General features: G+C 41.0%; 1 protein-coding gene across 2 annotated transcripts in view; it reads right to left on the bottom strand.

Annotated features, from left to right (window-relative positions):
• DLC1 (DLC1 Rho GTPase activating protein) overlaps positions 1-18,739 on the bottom strand; it is a 507,940-nt gene that overhangs the window by 198,319 nt on the left and 290,882 nt on the right. For both annotated transcript variants that reach the window (XM_058289885.1, XM_058289886.1), the window contains exon 5: positions 6,186-6,219. In XM_058289885.1, the coding sequence (XP_058145868.1) occupies positions 6,186-6,219 (34 nt within the window). The remainder of the gene's footprint in view (positions 1-6,185; positions 6,220-18,739) is intronic.

Genomic DNA, 18,739 nt, shown 5'->3' with positions numbered 1-18,739 from the left:
CCAGGAACACAGCCAAACAAAGTCAGATTCTAGGCTATCTTTCTCCATGGCACCCTTTATACATCTGTACGGGATCGAGTCTCCATATAACACCATTAGTTCATTACTTGGCTGAGATACTTGGGAGTAGAAGTCATTGGGGAAAAAGTTAAACAGAAAGTTTAGAAGCATATTAACTTTAAATCATTAAGACTGAGGCTAAAGCATCTTATTAATTATACTTTATTGCTTAGCACGTATTTACAGAACTCCTACTATGTGCTAATAGCTGTTTCAATTGCAGGGCACACAAAGGCAATGTTCCTGTCGGAGAAAAGCTTCTGGCTTAGAGATGAAGACACATAACTAAGCCAGGTAATAAGAACTGCAATAAGAAATACAGGGGATTTTTTGGTTTTGTTTTCTTTTAGGAGCCTGCATCTGCCAGGGAATTCGTTGAGAAGGCGCTATTACTGCTGGGTCTAATCAAACATGAAGGCTTTTTTAAGACAGCAAAGGAAAAGCCTTTCTTGGCTAATGCTAATGACCTATTTCTATGGAAGCTCATGTAGCCTGACAAATCTGTGATGCCTTCTGTGAATTAACTTTATAGTGAGCGATAGTAGCTCCAGGTCACTCTTCAAATATGCTCAGAGTCACCTCTTAATCACTAAAATGCAAGGATAACTTTCTAAGTTACATTCTTTTATCCAATAACAAATAACAGACACATTCCAAATCATAAGAGTAGCTATTTTTTCTCCCCCGTGGGATTAAAGAAAATGATTTTCATTTAGAATGAAGGAAAACGTGGCCTAATATATGTTTTTCTGAATAAGCCATCTTTTTCTCTATCCAGCTCACTCTATCTGGATATCTGTCTTGTCTATCTATCTTTTAAAACGAGGTTGTATGTCACAGTTTTAGGTAGAAGTAGAGCGACACGGAGTTGGAATGGGTTCTGTGGCAAAATATGGTGGCTGTTGTTTGATGAAAAACAAAGAATAGAAAGAACTCAGTAAGCAGGTAGTGAAGGTCCCAGCAGGGAACAGATGGCGCGCTGGGTAATGTGAGGGGAGTTGACTAACAGGCCTGTTTACATGGAAGTTTAGAGAAATTGCAAGGGATGGATAGTGAAGTTACAGCCTCTAAGCTTGATGAGGCAAGAGGAGGGAAGGGCTGTCCAAATCTGGCCTGTGGTGTGGAAAGGGCTGCCTGAGAGAAGCCAGGGGGACCCTCGGGGGGCGGCCTGGGAAGTGAACTCCCACGCCCGCCCTCTTCCAGTCTCCTGCTGGTGCTGCTCACTGGGCAAAGGGGAAGACAAAAGCAGTGCCCGTGGGCCAGCTGCCCACTGCACAGAGCAGGTCAAAAGGGGATGGCGGGTGGGGGTGAGGGACAAAATGGAGACACACGGCTCAGTGAACTGTACTGCATCCAGATTACAAAGTAATCATGAAAGGAGAGCCGGTGTGCCAAGCAGGGGGGAGGCACCTGATTCCGTGGACAACAGGAGATGAAGACAATGTTAAAGCAGGAACTGACAGGAGCAGAGTGCGCTTTGCAAAGGTAATGACAGTGTTGGGAGCGCACTGGAGTCGAGATTTATTGGGAGTGGGTGATTGGTTCGGGCAGGGAAACCCATTTTGGAAGCCATTGCAAAAGTCCAGTGGAAAGTGAAGGCCTGCATTAAAGGAATGTCAGAGGAACTGACAAGGACAAGGGTGTTTAGAAGATAGTCTAGAGGGAAACGGACTTTGGCCCAGTGGTTAGGGCGTCCGTCTACCATATGGGAGGTCCGCGGTTCATATCCCGGGCCTCCTAGACCCGTGTGGAGCTGGCCATGCGCAGTGCTGATGCGCGCAAGGAGTGCCGTGCCATGCAAGGGTGTCCCCCGCGTGGGGGAGCCCCACGCGCAAGGAGTGCGCCTGTGAGAAAAGCCGCCCAGCGTGAAAAGAGAGAGCAGCCTGCCCAGGAATGGCGCCGCCCACACTTCCCGTGCCGCTGACGACAACAGAAGCGGACAAAGAAACAAGACGCAGCAAATAAACACCAAGAACAGACAACCAGGGGAGGGGGGGGGATTTAAATAAATAAATAAATCTTTAAAAAAAATAAAAAAGAAGATAGTCTAGGGAAGTGGATTTGACTCAATGGATAGAGCGTTCACCTACTGCATGGGAGGTCCAGGGTTCAAACCCAAGGCCTCCTGACCCGTGTGGAGCTGGCCCAAGAGTGGTGCTGATGTGTGCAAGGAGTGCCCTGCCACACAGGGGTGTCCCCGTGTAGGGGAGCCCCACATGCTGTAAGGAGAGCCACCCCATGCGAAAAAAGCACAGCCTGTCCAGGAGTGGTGCTGCACACATGGAGAGCTGGCTCAGCAAGATGACGCAACAAAAAGAGACGCAGATTCCCAGTGCTGCTGACAAGAATATAAGCAGACACAGAAGAACACACAGCGAATGGACAGAGAGCAGACAACTGGGGTGCGGGGGGGGGGAGATAAATAATAAATAAATAAATAAATACATAAATCTTAAATAAAAAATAAAAATAAAAATAAATAGAAGATAGTGTAGGCAGGAGCATGTGCGGGAGGTGAGGGCAGGTGCAGGGCGCCCCGGTTCCTGGCTGGGTCGGGGTCATGGGCTCCGACTTCCCCAGGGTTATGGGGAGGTGATGGGGTCACAGGAACATGGGGTGCAGAGCTAACATTTCTCAGGGACTAATCTTTTGGGGGAAAATTGAAGCACATGGGTTCTCAAGAGAGAAAGTATTTCTAAGGCGAGGCTAAACCGGGCCAGCTCTGCCTGGACTGGGATGACCTTGGCTCAAGGGCTCACTCACAGGCCTTCCCGAGAAGTGACCTCTGGTTCCACGGGAGACGGCTGCTTAGCTGTCACCCGGTGCCCCGGGGCGGCGTTGAGGGCCGGCTGGAGCTGACACCGCGGCAGGGATTCCGCGAGTGCCCATTTGGCCTGTACTTGTGATGGGTTATAAACACAACTCATTATCATAAAAAACAGCTACCACTTTCCAGGGCCTCCTTTGGGCAAGCATTGTTGCCTTCTAACAACAACACGACAGATTATTTATTTTCTTAGAAATGAGGGAAAAGGAAGTTAAGTAACATGTTCAAGCCCACACAGATAGGAAGCAGATGTTCTGGAGAATATAACAACAGCATTAGGGGCGCAGAGACTAAGGACACAATGAAATGTATCTAACAACACTAAGTATTGGATGCAATTACCCCGACTGGTACTTTCGTGATTAATCCTCATTGTTTTCTTTAAACGAATTGGTTGGATATTGCTTCAGACTCTAAAAATGCACAGTTCTGACGCGGAATTTCCTGAAAACAATATTTGAGTTTGATTCCTTTCCTGGGAGTTTCTGAAGAGTTTAAGAAGTCCTCCATTGAGAAGATGCTATGGAAGGTGCTGGCCGGGTGGGAGATTCTCAGCCAGCGTTGGAGTTCCTCTGGGGCCGAGACCATTCCTTATTCATAACTGCTTCCTTGATAGAATCTAATATAATGCCTTCAATATGGTATTATTCAATGAATATCTGTAGACCCAATGGCTGTTTCAAAATTATTTCCACTTGGAATTTTTTGTCATCACCAGTTAGGCGAAAGCACTGGACTCGATCTCACCAGGCTGTATTTTCATAGCAACATGGATCAGAATAGAAGATGGCTACTTAAAAACATACAGGGACAAACACACAACTGCAGTGCAAGAATTATTAATGGACTGTACCCAAAATGATTTTGCTTAGAGCTTCACAAAGGCTGGCAGAGTTCGTTCCACTTGGCTTAGATGAGAGGTCACATAGATTAAAAATAGACTTTCTTAATAAGGAACAATAGGCTACATTCACTTAGCAAGACAGAAAAAAAAAAAAAAAAAGACAAGCCTTAGGGGTGGGTATGAAGCTTAATCCTATTTAAGAGCTTAATTAGCCCTCAGAAGATTGAGTGGGTCCTCTGCCTCAAGATCATCCCTCTGTCTAGAGAAAGTTTAAAAACAGAGATTCATAAAGATTGGCATAAAGAGATTCACATTTATATGAAAACACTCAAAATATTTAAAATAGAGCACAGTGAAGTTTGGAAAGACAGGAGTTAGATTGCCAAAAAAACCGTTATTATTCTTTATACCTTTTGAAACAAAGTGTATCCTCTCTTGAATGGTCAGGTCGGTTACCATTATTAGTAAAATATTCAAACATGGGTGTTTGCCTTGACACATAAAATTACTGACTTTTATGACAAAATCATTTCTTTCTTTTTTAATTTTCCAACAAAGTTATACTTCCTCCTAAACACATCATCATTGTCTCGAGAAACCTAAGTCAAAATCCACTTTGGAATAAAATTCCATCCTAATGTTTCAATGTACAGGAGAAGCCAGGTTCTGCTCTGGGTCTGTTCTGGACTGACCCAGTCCATCCTGGGTCAAGTATCTGAGATGGGATGTGGCTTCCAGGAACTGGAGGCCTGGGTGGATCACACCAACCGACCCATGGGTCATCGCACTGCACCTCTGTCAACTGAATCTATGAACTCTTTTAATTGTGCCCAGCAATGTAGAAGTGACCCAAAGAGATTCTTAAAAGAGTGACGTTTCATTTCATATTTTGGTTGTTGCTGGGAAAAATTTCCAGGATTATAATTTAAAAGTACTGTTTGCATTATATTTATGCTTTTTGTCTAATAAGATCTTTGTTTTTCTAATAATATCTTGAAACTACTTGAGAAACTTGACATAATGCAGTGCTTCTCCCTTCCAAACTGGCGTCACTTAAACAAGAGAGGAAGAAGGTAGCTTTGCCTCTCCATTCCCTCAACCAACAGTATTTCCATTTTCCCCTCCCAAGAACTCAGACCCGGACTTTCTCCTTAGGATAGAAAAAAATTTTCTGATATTCTGGAACAAAATGACAACTTGTTCTGCTACATACTTTGTCTAAATTGCAGGTAATATTGGGAATTGTAGAGTATGTTGCAACTCAAGCTAAACTATGACTTTTGCTAATTTTGTTTTTCTTATGATGCCTAGGCTCATTATAGCCATTTATTTCTTGTCCTAACTAGATAATTAACACAACCCAGTTAACGGTCTGGAGCTTTGGAATTTTAATTTGACTTTCATTAATAGATATTAATAATCCATATAATGCCATTGCCTTGTTTTTTTGTTTTGTTTTTTTTTTGCCTCTTGCTTCGCCACATGATGTCAGCTCAATATTTTCCTTCTATTCTGAAAGGATACCTTTCAACATACTAGACTGAAGGAACCAGACACAGCCTAAACATAAGAGAAAGTTTACCTCACACAAGGATACAAATGATGAAAACGTTCATGTAAAATCTACCTGGGGGCAAAAATAAGGTCACAGAAATAGACAAGAACTTCCCCAGTACAAAAACCACATCCAAAAAACTCTAATGCTTTAGTATAAAGTCACTCGAAGCCATGCTATGTTCTCTCAGATCATCACAAAATCACAAATGTCCAAGAACTAAATGATGTGCTTCTAGCTCAGCAGTCCATTTTCAATCTTTGGTCTTTAATTTTTGTTACAAAGAACACATAAGACAATTATTAAGAAAGATAAAAAAGATTTAACAGAGCACATAATTCCACCAATCTAAGTCCAATTTTTCATATTTCCATGTTTCTCATCAGTCATTATCCATTTTCCCACAATACTATTAAATATTCATAGTACAAAGCATAGAAAAATATTGTAATTTTAATCCAAAGCAGTTATTCATATTGCTTTATAACTATATTTTGATAGTATAGCATAAGCTTTAAAAATAATGATCACCACGTCTTCTATGACTACTGAATAAGCATTTCAAATAAAAAAATGAGTCATATTAATAATTAACAACCGATTTCCAGAGACCATTCCCCAGTATGTTGATTGACATGAAATATTTTCCTTAAGAAAAAAACTGTGGTTGCAATTAGAAGGCTACATAAGCACACATTTTAACCAACGTAATGTCTATCTTAGAATGCTGCATATATTTTCTTACATTTTTAGCAAAACATTTCTCCGAAATTCAGCAGTAATATTTGTTCAAAGATTGATGAGATTTATACATTTTAGATACTTAATGAAATGTCTATTTTAAGAAGGAACTTTCAAAAATATAAAGAAGGGAAAACATAACCAAAATGTCAACTTACCAGCCTTTTCCTTCTCTGAAATACCTGGAATAGCCTGAAAAGATAAGAAAATTCACACAATTGTGGTATTAATAGAAAGAAACATCAAATAACATCATTACTAATAAAATGATGTACACTAATGGAGCAATTATTAAATACAATCTGACAAAAGAAAAGTAAGATTGTTGACCTGTCATAAAAGTCACAAGACAGATCCTTCTATGATAATTGCAAACTATAGTGTTATTGTTTTCGTCTCTGAAAACAGACTAAACCCAAAACATACCCATATATCCTCAAAAGATACTGGCAATTAACAAGACTAAAACCGCTCTTTGAACTTGGGTGGAATTTTTGTAGCTGGTTTCTTTTTTCTCCTTTTCCATTTTATTTTCAAAGGAGCTTTAGCAGAAAAGTCACATAGAAAATATAGGAGATTCCCAGATACCCCTTCTCTAGTCCCCTCACATTTTCCCCTAGTAATAACATTTTACGTGAGTATGGTACATTTGTTACAATTGATAAATAACTATTGAAGCATTGCCATAACCATGGTCAGTGGTTTACATTATGGTTCACAATCTGTATGGTAAACTTTTGCAAGTTCTAACAAAATGCATAATGGCCTGTACTGGTCATTGCAAGATCATGCAGAACAATTCCAGTGCCCTAAAAATGCCCCATGATCCCACCATTCTTCCCTCCCCCGCCCCTCTGGACACATGGTAACCACTAGGCTGCAATTTTTTCCCTTTTAAAAAAATATTTTTAAATTCAAATATATCATTCATACATGAACATACATAAACAGTAAGTGTATAGTGAAAGTTGTGAACTTACAAAATAAACATGCATAACATCATACAGGGGTCCCATACATCACCCCTCTACCAACATGTTGCATTGTTGTGGAACATTTGTTACAAACTATGTGTAGCAGTTTGATATAGTTATGAATTCTAAAAATAGATATTGGATTATGTTTGTAAACTGGTCTGTACCTGGGCATGATTAAATTATGATTAGGGCTTTGATTTGGCCATGTCAGTAGGGCATTGAGTCCCTGCCCCTTGGTGGATGGGGACCCACAGATAAAAGACATGGCAAAGGACAGAGTTGAAGATTTTGACGGTGGAGTTTTGATTTGGAGTTTGATGCTGGGGTCTTGAGCTGCAGCTCTGGGTAGTAAGCACACAGAGGAAAGAGAAGCAAGCCCCAGGAAGAAAGAGCCTGAGCCAGGAGAACACAGAGGAATATAGACGGCTCCTTAGACACTGCAGAAACCCCAGGAAGAGAGACAGAGCCATTTACCTGATAGTCTACAGCTGACCTTGTGGAGAAAGGCAAAGCCTAGAGAGTCTCAGAGTCTACAGCTGGCCTTGTGGAGAATACAGAGGACCTGAGCCCGGAGAGAAGCAAGACCTGGGAAGAGAGGAACCCAGGAAGCCTGAGCCCTGGCAGATGTCGGCAGCCATCTTGCTCCAACACGTGGAAACAGACTTTGATGAGGGAAGTAACTTATGCTTTATGGTCTGGTATCTGTAAGCTCTTACACCAAGTAAATGCCCTTTATAAAAGCCAACAGACTTCTGGTATTTTGCACGAGCACTCCTTTGGCTGACTAATACACTATGCAAGAGCAGCATCAAAATATTACTAATAACTATAGTCCATACCTTACATTTGGTTTATTTTCCCCCCAACCAACCCTATTATTTTTAAAAATCTATTTTTATTACAGAGATTGTGAACTTATAAAACAATCATGCACATGTGTAGAATTCCCATACAACACCCCTTCACCAACACACCAAACCATGGTGGAATATTTGTTACAGGTTATGAGATTATATCATCAGACTATTACCAACAACCATGGTCTATAGTGTACTTTGTCACATTTTTTCCATGACCCCCCCCCACCCCAATTCAGTCCCTAGATTATTCTCTAGCTTTCCTTCAACTGACACTTAACATCCCAAGACTTGTCAGCCACAATCCCATTTATAAAACGGCTGCTACTTACTGTAATGTGTTACCATCAGCTCTATCCATTTCCACACTTTTACAGTCAAGCTAATTAAAACTTCTACATACATTAAGCATCAGTAGTTCTTCTCAACCCTTCTCTTATCTCCTAATAACCTATACTCTAGGTTTTAATTCCATGCATTTATTCTTCATATTTAGTTCATATTAATGAGAACATGCAATATTTTTCTCTGTGTGTCTGGCTTACTTTACTTAGCATAACGTCTTCAAGATTCATCCATGTTATCATATGTGTCCCAATTTCATTTCTTCTTACTGCAGCATAGTTTTCCATCATAGGTATACACCATATTTTCCTTATCCAGTCAGTGGTTGATCAACACTTGTGTTGTTTTCATCTTTTGGTAACTGTGAACAATGCTGCTATGAACACCAGTGTGCAGGTGTCTGTTCATGCCACGGTTTTTAGTTCTTCTGGATATATTCATAGAAGAGGAATTGCTGGATCATATGGCAGTTCTATATTTAGCTTCCTGAGGAACCACCAGACTGACTTCCACAGAGGCTGCACCATTTTACAGTCCCACCAACAGTGAAGGAATGTTCCTATTTCTCCACATCCTCTCCAGCATTTGCAGTTTTCTGTTTTTTTAAATAATGGCCACTCTATGAGATGTGAGGAGATATCTCATTGTAGTTTTGATTTGTATTTCCCTAATAGCTAGTGATATGGAATGTTTTTTCATGTACTTTTTGGTCATTTCTATTTCCTCTTTGGAGAAATGTCTATTTAAATATTTTGTCCATTTTTCAATTGAATTGCTTGCTGTTTTATTGTTGAGTTGTATGATCTCTTTACATAGAATGGAAATCAAACCCTTATCGGATATATGGTTTCCAAATATTTTCTCCTGTTGAGGTGGGCTGCCTTTTTACCTTCTTGACAAAGGCCTTTGAATCACAAAAGTGTTTAAGTTTGAGGAGGTCCCATTTATCCATGTTTTCTTTCATTGCTCATGCTTTCAGTATAAGGTTTAGGAATGCACCACCTACCACCAGGTCTTGAAAATGTTTTTCAACATTTTCTTCTAGGACTTTTATGGTTCTTGCTTTCACATTTGGATTTTGATACGTTTTGAGGTAATTTTTGTATAAGGTGTGAGATAGGGTCCTCTTTCTTTCTTTTGGCTATGGATATCCAGTTATCCCAGCACCATTTGTTGAATAGACTGTTCTGCCCCAGCTGGGTAAGTTTGACAGGTTTGTCAAAAATCACTTGACCACAGATGTGAGGGTCTGTTTCTGAAACATCAATTCGGTTCCATTTTGATCTATGTGTCTAGCTTTATGCAAATACCATACTGTTTTTACCACTGTAGCTAGGTAACATGATTTAAAGTCTGGAAGTGAGAGTTCTCCAGCTTCACTTTTCCTTTTTAAGATGCTTCTGGATATTCAGGGCTCATTGCTCTTCCAAATAAATTTGATAATTGTGTTTTCTATGCGTTTAAAATTGTTGGTGGAATTTTTATTGGGATTGCATTGAATCTGTATATCAATTTGGGTAGAACTGAAATCTTAATAATATTCAGTCTTCTTATCCATGAGCATGGAATGTTCTTCCAATTATTTAAGTCTTTAAAAAAAATTTTTTTTAACAATGCATTGTAGTTTTCTAAGTGCAGGTTGCATCCTTGGTTAAGTTTATTCCTAAGTATTTGATTGTTTTAGTTGCTGTTGTAAACAGAATTTTTTTCCTGACTTCCTCCTCAGATAGTGCATTATGATTATATAGAAACCACTGATTTTTGCATATTGATCATGTGTCCTCACACTCTACTGAAATGGTTTATTAGCTCTAGCAGGTATGTTGTAGATCAAAGCCCTAATCTTGGTTTAATCAAGTAAATCTAAAGCCTTTGAATTTAAATCAGTCAAAGGGTAACATGCCCAGAGAAAAAGACCAGTTTACAAACACAATCTCTCTTTTTAGAATTCTTAAATAATCTTAACCTGCCACACCACTCTTTCGACACTTTTAATTACTGATAGTGATACAATCTTCATTTCTAGTCTCTCTCTCTCTCCTGTCTTTTTCCTTTCAGGCTGTAACATTCCCTTTAGTATTTCCTGCAAAGCTAATCTCTTTGTTATGAGCTCAGTTTCTGGTTATCTGTAAATATTCTAAACTTACTCTCATTTTTGAAAGACAATCTTGCAGGCTATAAGATTTTTGGTTGGCAGGTTTTTTTCTTGCAGGATCTTAAATATATCATAGCACTGCCTTCTTGCCTCCATGGTTTCTGATGAGAAATCAGCACTTAATCTTCCTGGGCACCCCTTATATATTATGCATCACTTTTCTCTTGCTGCTCTCAGAATTCTCTTTAAATCTTTGGCATTTGACATTCTGATTAGTATGTGTCTTGGAGTTGGCCTATTCATATTTATTAAGATGGTAGTATGCTGTGCTTCTTGGACACAGAGATCTATATGGATATCTATGTCCTTTAATAGGGTTGGGAAATTTTCTACCATTATTCATCAAATATTCATTCTGTACTTTCTCCCATCTCTTCTTCTTCTGGGATACTCATGACATGTATGTTTGCACATCTCTTGCTGTCATTTAGTTCCCTGAGATGCTGTTCAATTTTTTCCATTCTTTTCTTCATCTGTTTTTTTTGTACATTCGCTTTCATAAGCCATATCTAAAAAAAACAAAAACAAAACAAAACAAAAAACATAAGCCATATCTACAAGCTCACCGATCCTTTCTTCTGCCTCCTCAAATCTGCTGTTATATGCCTCCAGTGTATTTTTAATTTCATTTATTGCACCTTTCATTCCCATAAGATCTGCTATCTTTCTATTCTTCTTTGTGGTGTCTTCTTAATATCCTTATATCTCTTTGGCCTCATTGAATTTATTGAGATTTCTTTGAACATCTATGATTAGTTGTCTCAACTCCTTTATGTCATCTGGAGACTTCTTTTGTTCCTTTAACTGGGCCAGACCTTCCTGTTTCTTGGTATGGATTGTAAATTTTTGTTGATGCCTTGGCATCTGGCTTGCTAGATGTATTTATTCTGGGTGCAGTTTCTCTCTTTAGCTTAGGGCGTTCTTGCCTTTTCTCCCTTGCTGGTTGTGGAGCAGGAGCTGAGGATGTAGCTGGTTCTGTAAGCTGTGGAGCTGAGGCTGCCTGCGTTGCCTCAGGGACCAGTGGAGCTTCTCCCACCTTTCTCCTCTGTCAGGGGTAGGGACAGCCACAGCCATGTGTAATAACCCAAGTTGTGCAGGACAAGACTCTCTGTAGTTGCCTAGAGAGGTTCTTGAAGCTTCATATGCCTTCTTCCCCTACCTGGGGTGGGGATGGAGCTGCAGGTGTGGGCAGCAGTCTATGCCATGCAAGTCTAAAATGACCACAGTTGGGAAACGGATTTGGCTCAACTGATAGGGAGACAGCAAGAGATTTCAGGGGTACAGCTGAAGTTCAAACTTCAGCTGTTCTTAGGGTTATATACTAGCCTGCCAAATTTACTAATCAGTAGCTGAAGTTGATGCTCAACTGTCTCATCCTCCCCTATTTTTGGAAAATGGAGCTTCCAACTCCAGCTACAGGTAGGTCCCGAGGCGGCTTGCACCACGGGAACTGGCCTCCACATTATGGCGTGCTCTACTCATGAATCTTCTCTGCAGATAGGTAGTCTCCTCCTTCTTTATTTTCAAGGATGTTGTGGAATAGTCTTATGGTCTCCTGGGGCTCCCAAACAGGTGCTTTAGATAGCTCTGGGTGATTACTAACTTCCCTGTAGCACGAGCGGACTCTAGGAGCTCCTTACTCTGCCGCTATCTTGTCCGCCCACTTAGGCTGCAATTTTTGAAGAATAAGGTTCATTCTTACGTTCATTAATATTGAGGGCTTGACATATTGGTTTGTCTTCCTTCACTAGGCACTGACTGTGCTCTTGCCCCTCTATTTGAGAACCTAGCAGGACTCCCCAGGATGTGAGTTTTTCTTGTTTATTGTGTGGTTTCCCACCCACTGAGATAACGCCCTATGACAAGATGAACACTTTCATATTCCACAGAAGCCTGCGCCAGGTGCACCCTTTCCCACATACTTCCCCACTGCCAAAGCCCTGCACCATTAACCCTCCCCTGCATTTGCTAAGAGAGCATTCCCACCATTGTAGTTTTAACCACAGACCTGCGAGTCCCCAGAGTTCACCTGCTCCTTCCTCCAGCCCTCCCCCCATTTCCATGGATAGTCCAACCCAATCCCCCCCGCCCCGCTCACACCCACGTTCCAGCACCGTCCACCTCAATCGCATGCCTGCATCACCACCACCCCATCCCCTGCCAAACCACCACCTTCCACCTTCGCCTGTGCTCTGCCCATAGTGAGCACCGGCTCACCACCCTCCACTCCCTTTCTGTCTCCTGATAACCTTCTTCTAGACTCTGCGAGTCCGTAACCTGATTTTCTTTTGCCCTGTTTTTGGGAGTCAAAATTAAAAAAGAAAATTTGGACCAGTTTTGGGCATTTGAAATCTCTGCTTTGTCCCTTATTTGCTATGTGCATTTGAGGCTCAGAGTCCTCCTTTATAAAATGGGGAAAATTGCACCTATTCACAGGATTGCCAGGGGAGGTAATACAGTAACCATTATAAAGCACAGAAGGCAAAAGACAGCTGCTATTATGCTTTATTATTATGGACTTTGGCCCAGGTATGTTAATTTACTGATAATAAAGTTTCAGAAGCTCGTTTCTCAGGGTCGACCACTAGCATTATTTTAAAGATAGAGGTCAGAATTAGATCGTTTCAAAAGACTTAAAACATGAAAGTCTAGTTCTACTGTTTATGGATACCCTAAAGCAAATTAAGGAAGTCAAATTTCTGGTTCCCATTCTCTCCAGCTCTTCGTGTATAAAATATAGTGAGCACGGGGTGCCGCCCTGTAGTGAAAGCTTCGAGGAATCCAGGTGACCTAACTGGATTTGAGAGCTTTCATCCCCCAGCCCCAGATCCACACTAGAGGCCTGAAAGTTCTATCTGCCCACCTCTTCAGGGGACAGCGTCCGCAGAGCTGGGGTAAGAAAAGCGCCCTCAGGGGATCTGTGTGAGTGTGTGAGTGTGTGAGTGCACAGACCCATGTGTGTGTGTGTGAGTGTGTGAGTGAGTGCACAGATCCATGTGCACCTGTGCTGGGGATCGGCATAAGAAAACGGCATCCTATTTCTAGTGCAGGAAATTCACAGGTCAAGATGCCTATGTGTTTGTTGAGATATTGATAACTGCTAAGATCCTTACTTTTGGAATTTAGGGGATTTGGAGACCAGTATAATTATCCAACTAATTAAAACAAAGATCTTCATTTGGATTAAAAAATAGGGTGAACTTTCTTTGGGCATAAGTTATCTCTTTTGAAAATGTTTTGAATCATCTCAGTCTGAATTCAGTGGTTCAACTCCTTTTCTCCAAGTGTGAAGACGGGCTCTGTATTCTGCCAAAGATGCAGCCATGAAGAGAACATGAGGGAAAAGAAAAGAAAAAGAAAGAACATCAGGTTAGCCAATGGCAGTGTGGAGGAAGCCTTCGCAGAGCTGGGGCATCCAAGGGAGGGCGTAGGCTTCCAGCATTTTCCTCAGCATCCTTCCATTTATAGCAGGGCCATCTGACTTTTCTTTTTGCTCCAGAAAGAACTTTTCTCTGATTCTATATCACAGAAAAGCTTTTCCCTCCCTTTTCAAGAGAGTTATCTTACAGTTTTGGTGTTGAATTTTATAGGTGTTGTGTTTTAAAAAGTATTTTTAAATGAAAGTAAATCCGGGACATGTGTTATATTTTATGCCTCGCTCAGGGGTTATTCCCTGACTGGAGACCAGGACTTTAAATGAAATTTTCTCTTTTGTGAAAAGCAAAAAACAACAAAATCAGACAAAGACCCTTTCATTGATAAGACTGTCAAGATCTGGTTGGTGACAGGTAATTAAAGGATGTTCATAAAGAAAGTTTCTCAATATAAAAGTAGCCAACACTTAATGGGTGCTTCGTGTGCACAGCACACAGTTTTAAGCTTTTACCTGCGAAACTCAATCTTTATAAGAACCCTGTAAAACCCCAGAGAGTAAAGTAGTTTTTGCACAGCTACAAAGGCAGTCATGGAAACAGGGTATACCCCTAGCATGCTGGCCTCTGAGCCCCTGCATTTTGAAATGAAGGAGGAGAAAATTTTGTAGCAGGCCCATGATACACAGTGAGTTAGATCACGAAACAGCTGTGCAAGGATATCTGCATAGGACATTTAGAAATTATCTCAAGTGTTCTCTCTTTTTTTAAAAAAATTATTTTTTATTTATTTCTCTTCCCTTCCACCCCCCCCCCACTTCCCGCCCGCCAGTTGTCTGCTCTCTGTGTCCATTCGCTGTGTGATCTTCTGTGACTGCTTTTATCCTTATCAGCGGCACTGGGAATCTCTGTTTCTTTTTGTTGCATCATCTTGTGTCAGCTCTCCGTATGTGCAGGGCCACTCCTGGGCAGGCTGCACTTTCTTTCCCACTGGGTGGCTCTCCTTACGGGGTGCAATCCTTGTGTGTGGGGCTCCCCTACGCGGGGGACACCCACTCCTTGCACGCATCAGCACTACGCATGAGCCAGCTCCACAAGGGTCAAGGAGGCCCGGGGTTTGAACCGTGGACCTCCCGTGTGGTAGGCGGACGCCCTGTCCATTGGGCCAAGTCCACTTCCTCAAGTGCTCTCTTTTTATCTGAACTCAGACAAAATAAATGTCTTGCCCCAAATCGTAAGCTGACCAGTGACAGATGCAGTCCTTTCCCACAGTTTATTGTATTTGACTATACATGTATAAGTAATATTTAAAAAATTTAAGAATCAAAGGATTGGGCTATGAAGCAAAAGTATATTGGTCTTCATTTCCCCAGTGCCAATCCACCATGTAAAGAGTGCCGATGACTGTAGAATCTCACCTCATCTGCTCACTTACATTAAATAGCTGCAATGGCCATATGAAAATGTGGACAAAGGACTGTCAAAAGTTTATGGACCTAGAATTTTATCGTTTCCCTTTAAAAGTAAACCTAGGTAGTAATAACAGTTGAATTTTCCTCAGTTGACGTATCTGTGGATTTTAGGGAGAACAGACTCCCTGGAAAACGGTTTACGAATAAGTTGATTAAATTTAGGAAATTCCCCAGGCATGCAAGGCATTCAAGGAATCTGAAAATGCTGACACTTGATTTTCAATTAATCAACGCTATTTATTGATACTAATTCCATGTTTAACACGGTCTCAGGTACTAAAATCCCTAGCAAAGTTTCCTTCTTCGTGAATTCACAGTGTAACTGAAGAACGTAGATGAAAAGACAAACAGCAGTTGCACAGAGCCAATGCTAAATGGCAGTGCTGGCATCACGGCTGGGAAGGAGTGGGAAGGTGCCAGCAGCCAGGTCCGCCCAGGGGGAAGCAGGCTGGCTTTCCCGGGCATCGGACCTTTGGGAAGGGGCGTCTTCTTGGCCCTCTTGTCTGAGAAGAGGCATGGCTTACTCGGGACCAATTCATATTCTACCAGAGAAGCTCTTCTGAGCCCTCACGTCCTGCTGTGTCGAGTCACGTGTCCCGAAGTCCCAGTGTTATGCTCATTCCGGGGCTTGGAAAGAAAGATTCCACGCACGCTGGCTGCACGCTGATACAGACTAGGTGCTCATCAAAGACGTGCGGAATTAAAATACCAAACGCATATCTGTGTATACAGTTTAAATGTGTAATCTTGTTGCTTATAAGAAAGCTCCAATAAAAAGGTTATTTTTGAATTCATTAGGGGCTTTTGCTAATAGCTGCCATATGTTTCATTTGAACTGCATCCCCAGGAAGTGATTTAGCATTTCTGGCAATAAAGCAATTAAATAGGATTTTCCTGCTGGCCATATGGGTTCGCTGTAACTTTGCATTTTCTTCTCTCATTTCTCAGTGGAACAAAGGAAAGTTCTACTAATAACTTCCAAATGACTGGGAGAAAATCATAGTTTTTCTTATTCTTCTCTCTGTGATATTCAAATGATAGGACAGTCTTTTCTATAGCTCACAACTACCCATCTCCCACTCCACATACCGACCCTCCTACATCTCTCCACATTTAAAGATTTGTATTGAAGTTAAAGTGTTTGACAACTGATTTTTTTTTAAAGTCATCAAGATGAAAGTTTTTTAGTAAAAGAGGAGGGAACGATTTGCTTTCTCTTCCTGAGATCTTTTAAAGCTGTGTGTGGGAGCTTAGACTGTGTGCTGCCTGTTTGTGTTTTTGAATGTGAAACATGCTTGGAGAACTGCTGATTTTGACATGCCTTCTGGAAACGTTGTAGACATATGTTGATTCTTCAGGTCTTCTGCTGGAATGACTTCCTGCCCTTACAGCACAGCCTCAGTTGTACACCTTTTAGTCACTATAGCAACCACACAGAAGCTGCTAACAGAAATAGTAACATCAGGATTGCGTATCATATCCGAATCCATTTTAGCACAATGACAATTGAAATATTTGAATGGATACAGTTTCTTCTTATTTAGGTGAAAATGATGTACCATTTTTCCTTTTCAATATATTATTTTTATTACTGTGCCATTTCCCTCATTAGCATAAATTACTTTTCTCTTAGTTCTTTGAACTGAGGACGTAGACTACTACCACTAAGAGGCCTTTCTGGGTTTCACCCGGGCCAACCCTTTCCTTTAATGGGCAGCTGGGGTATTCTGAAAGGTTCTACTCCTAGGATCCACGCAAGGATTTTTTTTTGTCCCGCCGTACATCACACACACTACCATGTATTTGTCTTTACAGGCAGTGCTTGTTTTGCATGTTTTCAAATATGTGAGATGTTCACACAGAAGTGTCTGGAACATGCTGTTTTGTTCTTTAAGAATTTCCTCCACTGGCCTTTTTAAGAAGAGTTTAATCCATAGGAGAATCTGTGGCAGGGTAATTTATTCCTTCCCTTTAAAACACTTATTTTTGTTCCTGCAAAAATATTTTACAGAGAAATTTCAAAACGGGTAATTATGTCCTTAGAAATGGCAGGAAAATGTCTCTCACTGAAGGCACAGTCTCCCTCTCAGATGAGGGCACAAGAGACCACTGACGACATAGGAGACCACAGGAAGATTTGGGGATTCACATTTTTTTTTGAAGACATAAAAGATAATATAAAAGAAAAGAAGGTACAGGAAAATGGGTTTGTTTCCATCTCTTCAGTTAGAAATTCTTTTGGAATTGCTCCAGTCTGCAATTTTGTTAGCCAGTCAGGGATTTCAGTTTGCTTCCATTTGAACAAAGTGCTCATGGAAAAGCTGTTTCCTGACTGACATTCTGATGTCATCTTTTTTTGTTTACAAAGTATTTCTCTAGCTTTGATAATCATCACTCTTTCATTGAAAATATAGACTCTTCACGGGGGAAGGGACATAGAGATCATTCAGCTGCCTTTCCCAAATTTCAGCTCTTCGAATACCACCCTCGTAACTTTTACTACATGCAATGTATCACCTATAAGATTATTCACCTAGATTTTGTTAAATCAAATTTAAATAAATTTCCATTTTTATTTGACTTGTTCAAAATAATAAAAATAAAATGCATGGTTTGATTTGTTGGTTTTATTATTCATAACACACATTAAATAAAACTACTGAGTATAGTGCTAATTATACGTTCAAATAAAAGGGCAGAAGAGCCATGGGTAGAGAAATGATAAATGAGTCTGACTCTGTTACGTTGGGAAACACATGTTCCAAGTTAAGGCCCACTCGCGGAGTGCCCAGTTCCTGAGACTGTCTGCCCTGCCTGCAGTGTCTGGATGGCTCTCGAGCTTCAGGAGCCGCCCTGCGTGGGGCACTGTTTACTGTGGCAGTCCATGAGATCCTCCTGAGACGTAACAGAGTGGGCGTCACCATCCTCGAGAGTGAGGAAGGACCAAACTTAAGGGGGGAATGCAACTATGGGCTAAAGCAGACTTAGGATTATTCTAGCAATGGAAGAACTTGTATCATTGACCTAAAGGCAGTGGTCACCAGAGGTTCTGCGGGGAGGGAGAGGGAAGAAAGGTGTAATATGGGGACATTTTTGGGACACTGCAATGATGGATACAGGCCATTATACATTTTGTCAAAACTTATAAAATTGTGGGGTGCAAAGTGTAAATCAGAATGTAAACTATAGACCTTGGTTAGACGCAATGCTGCAATATGGTCATCATTCGTGGCCCGTGTGCCACACTGATGAGGGCTGTGGTTGACGGGGAGGAGTGGGGGGGTTGGGGGTTGGGGTGTGTGGGAATCCCCCTGTATTTTCAATGAATATTTATGTAATCTGAAGCATCTTTAAGAATAAAACATTTCCATTAAAACATAACTATGAAAATTCAAAATGTTTATCTCTGTATCAAGTAAGATTGGCTGGTATTTGTACCAGCGGGTTTGTGTACCACTGTTTAGGAAACTAATCTAGATCTTTCACTGCCATCTTGCCTGTGAGAAGTTGAGACCCTGAGAGCTAACTGATTTGT

Source organism: Dasypus novemcinctus, chromosome 29, assembly GCF_030445035.2.
Source record: "Dasypus novemcinctus isolate mDasNov1 chromosome 29, mDasNov1.1.hap2, whole genome shotgun sequence".
In the NCBI taxonomy this organism is placed as follows: Eukaryota; Metazoa; Chordata; class Mammalia; order Cingulata; family Dasypodidae; genus Dasypus; species Dasypus novemcinctus.
This window is presented reverse-complemented; position numbering and strand designations above follow the sequence as displayed.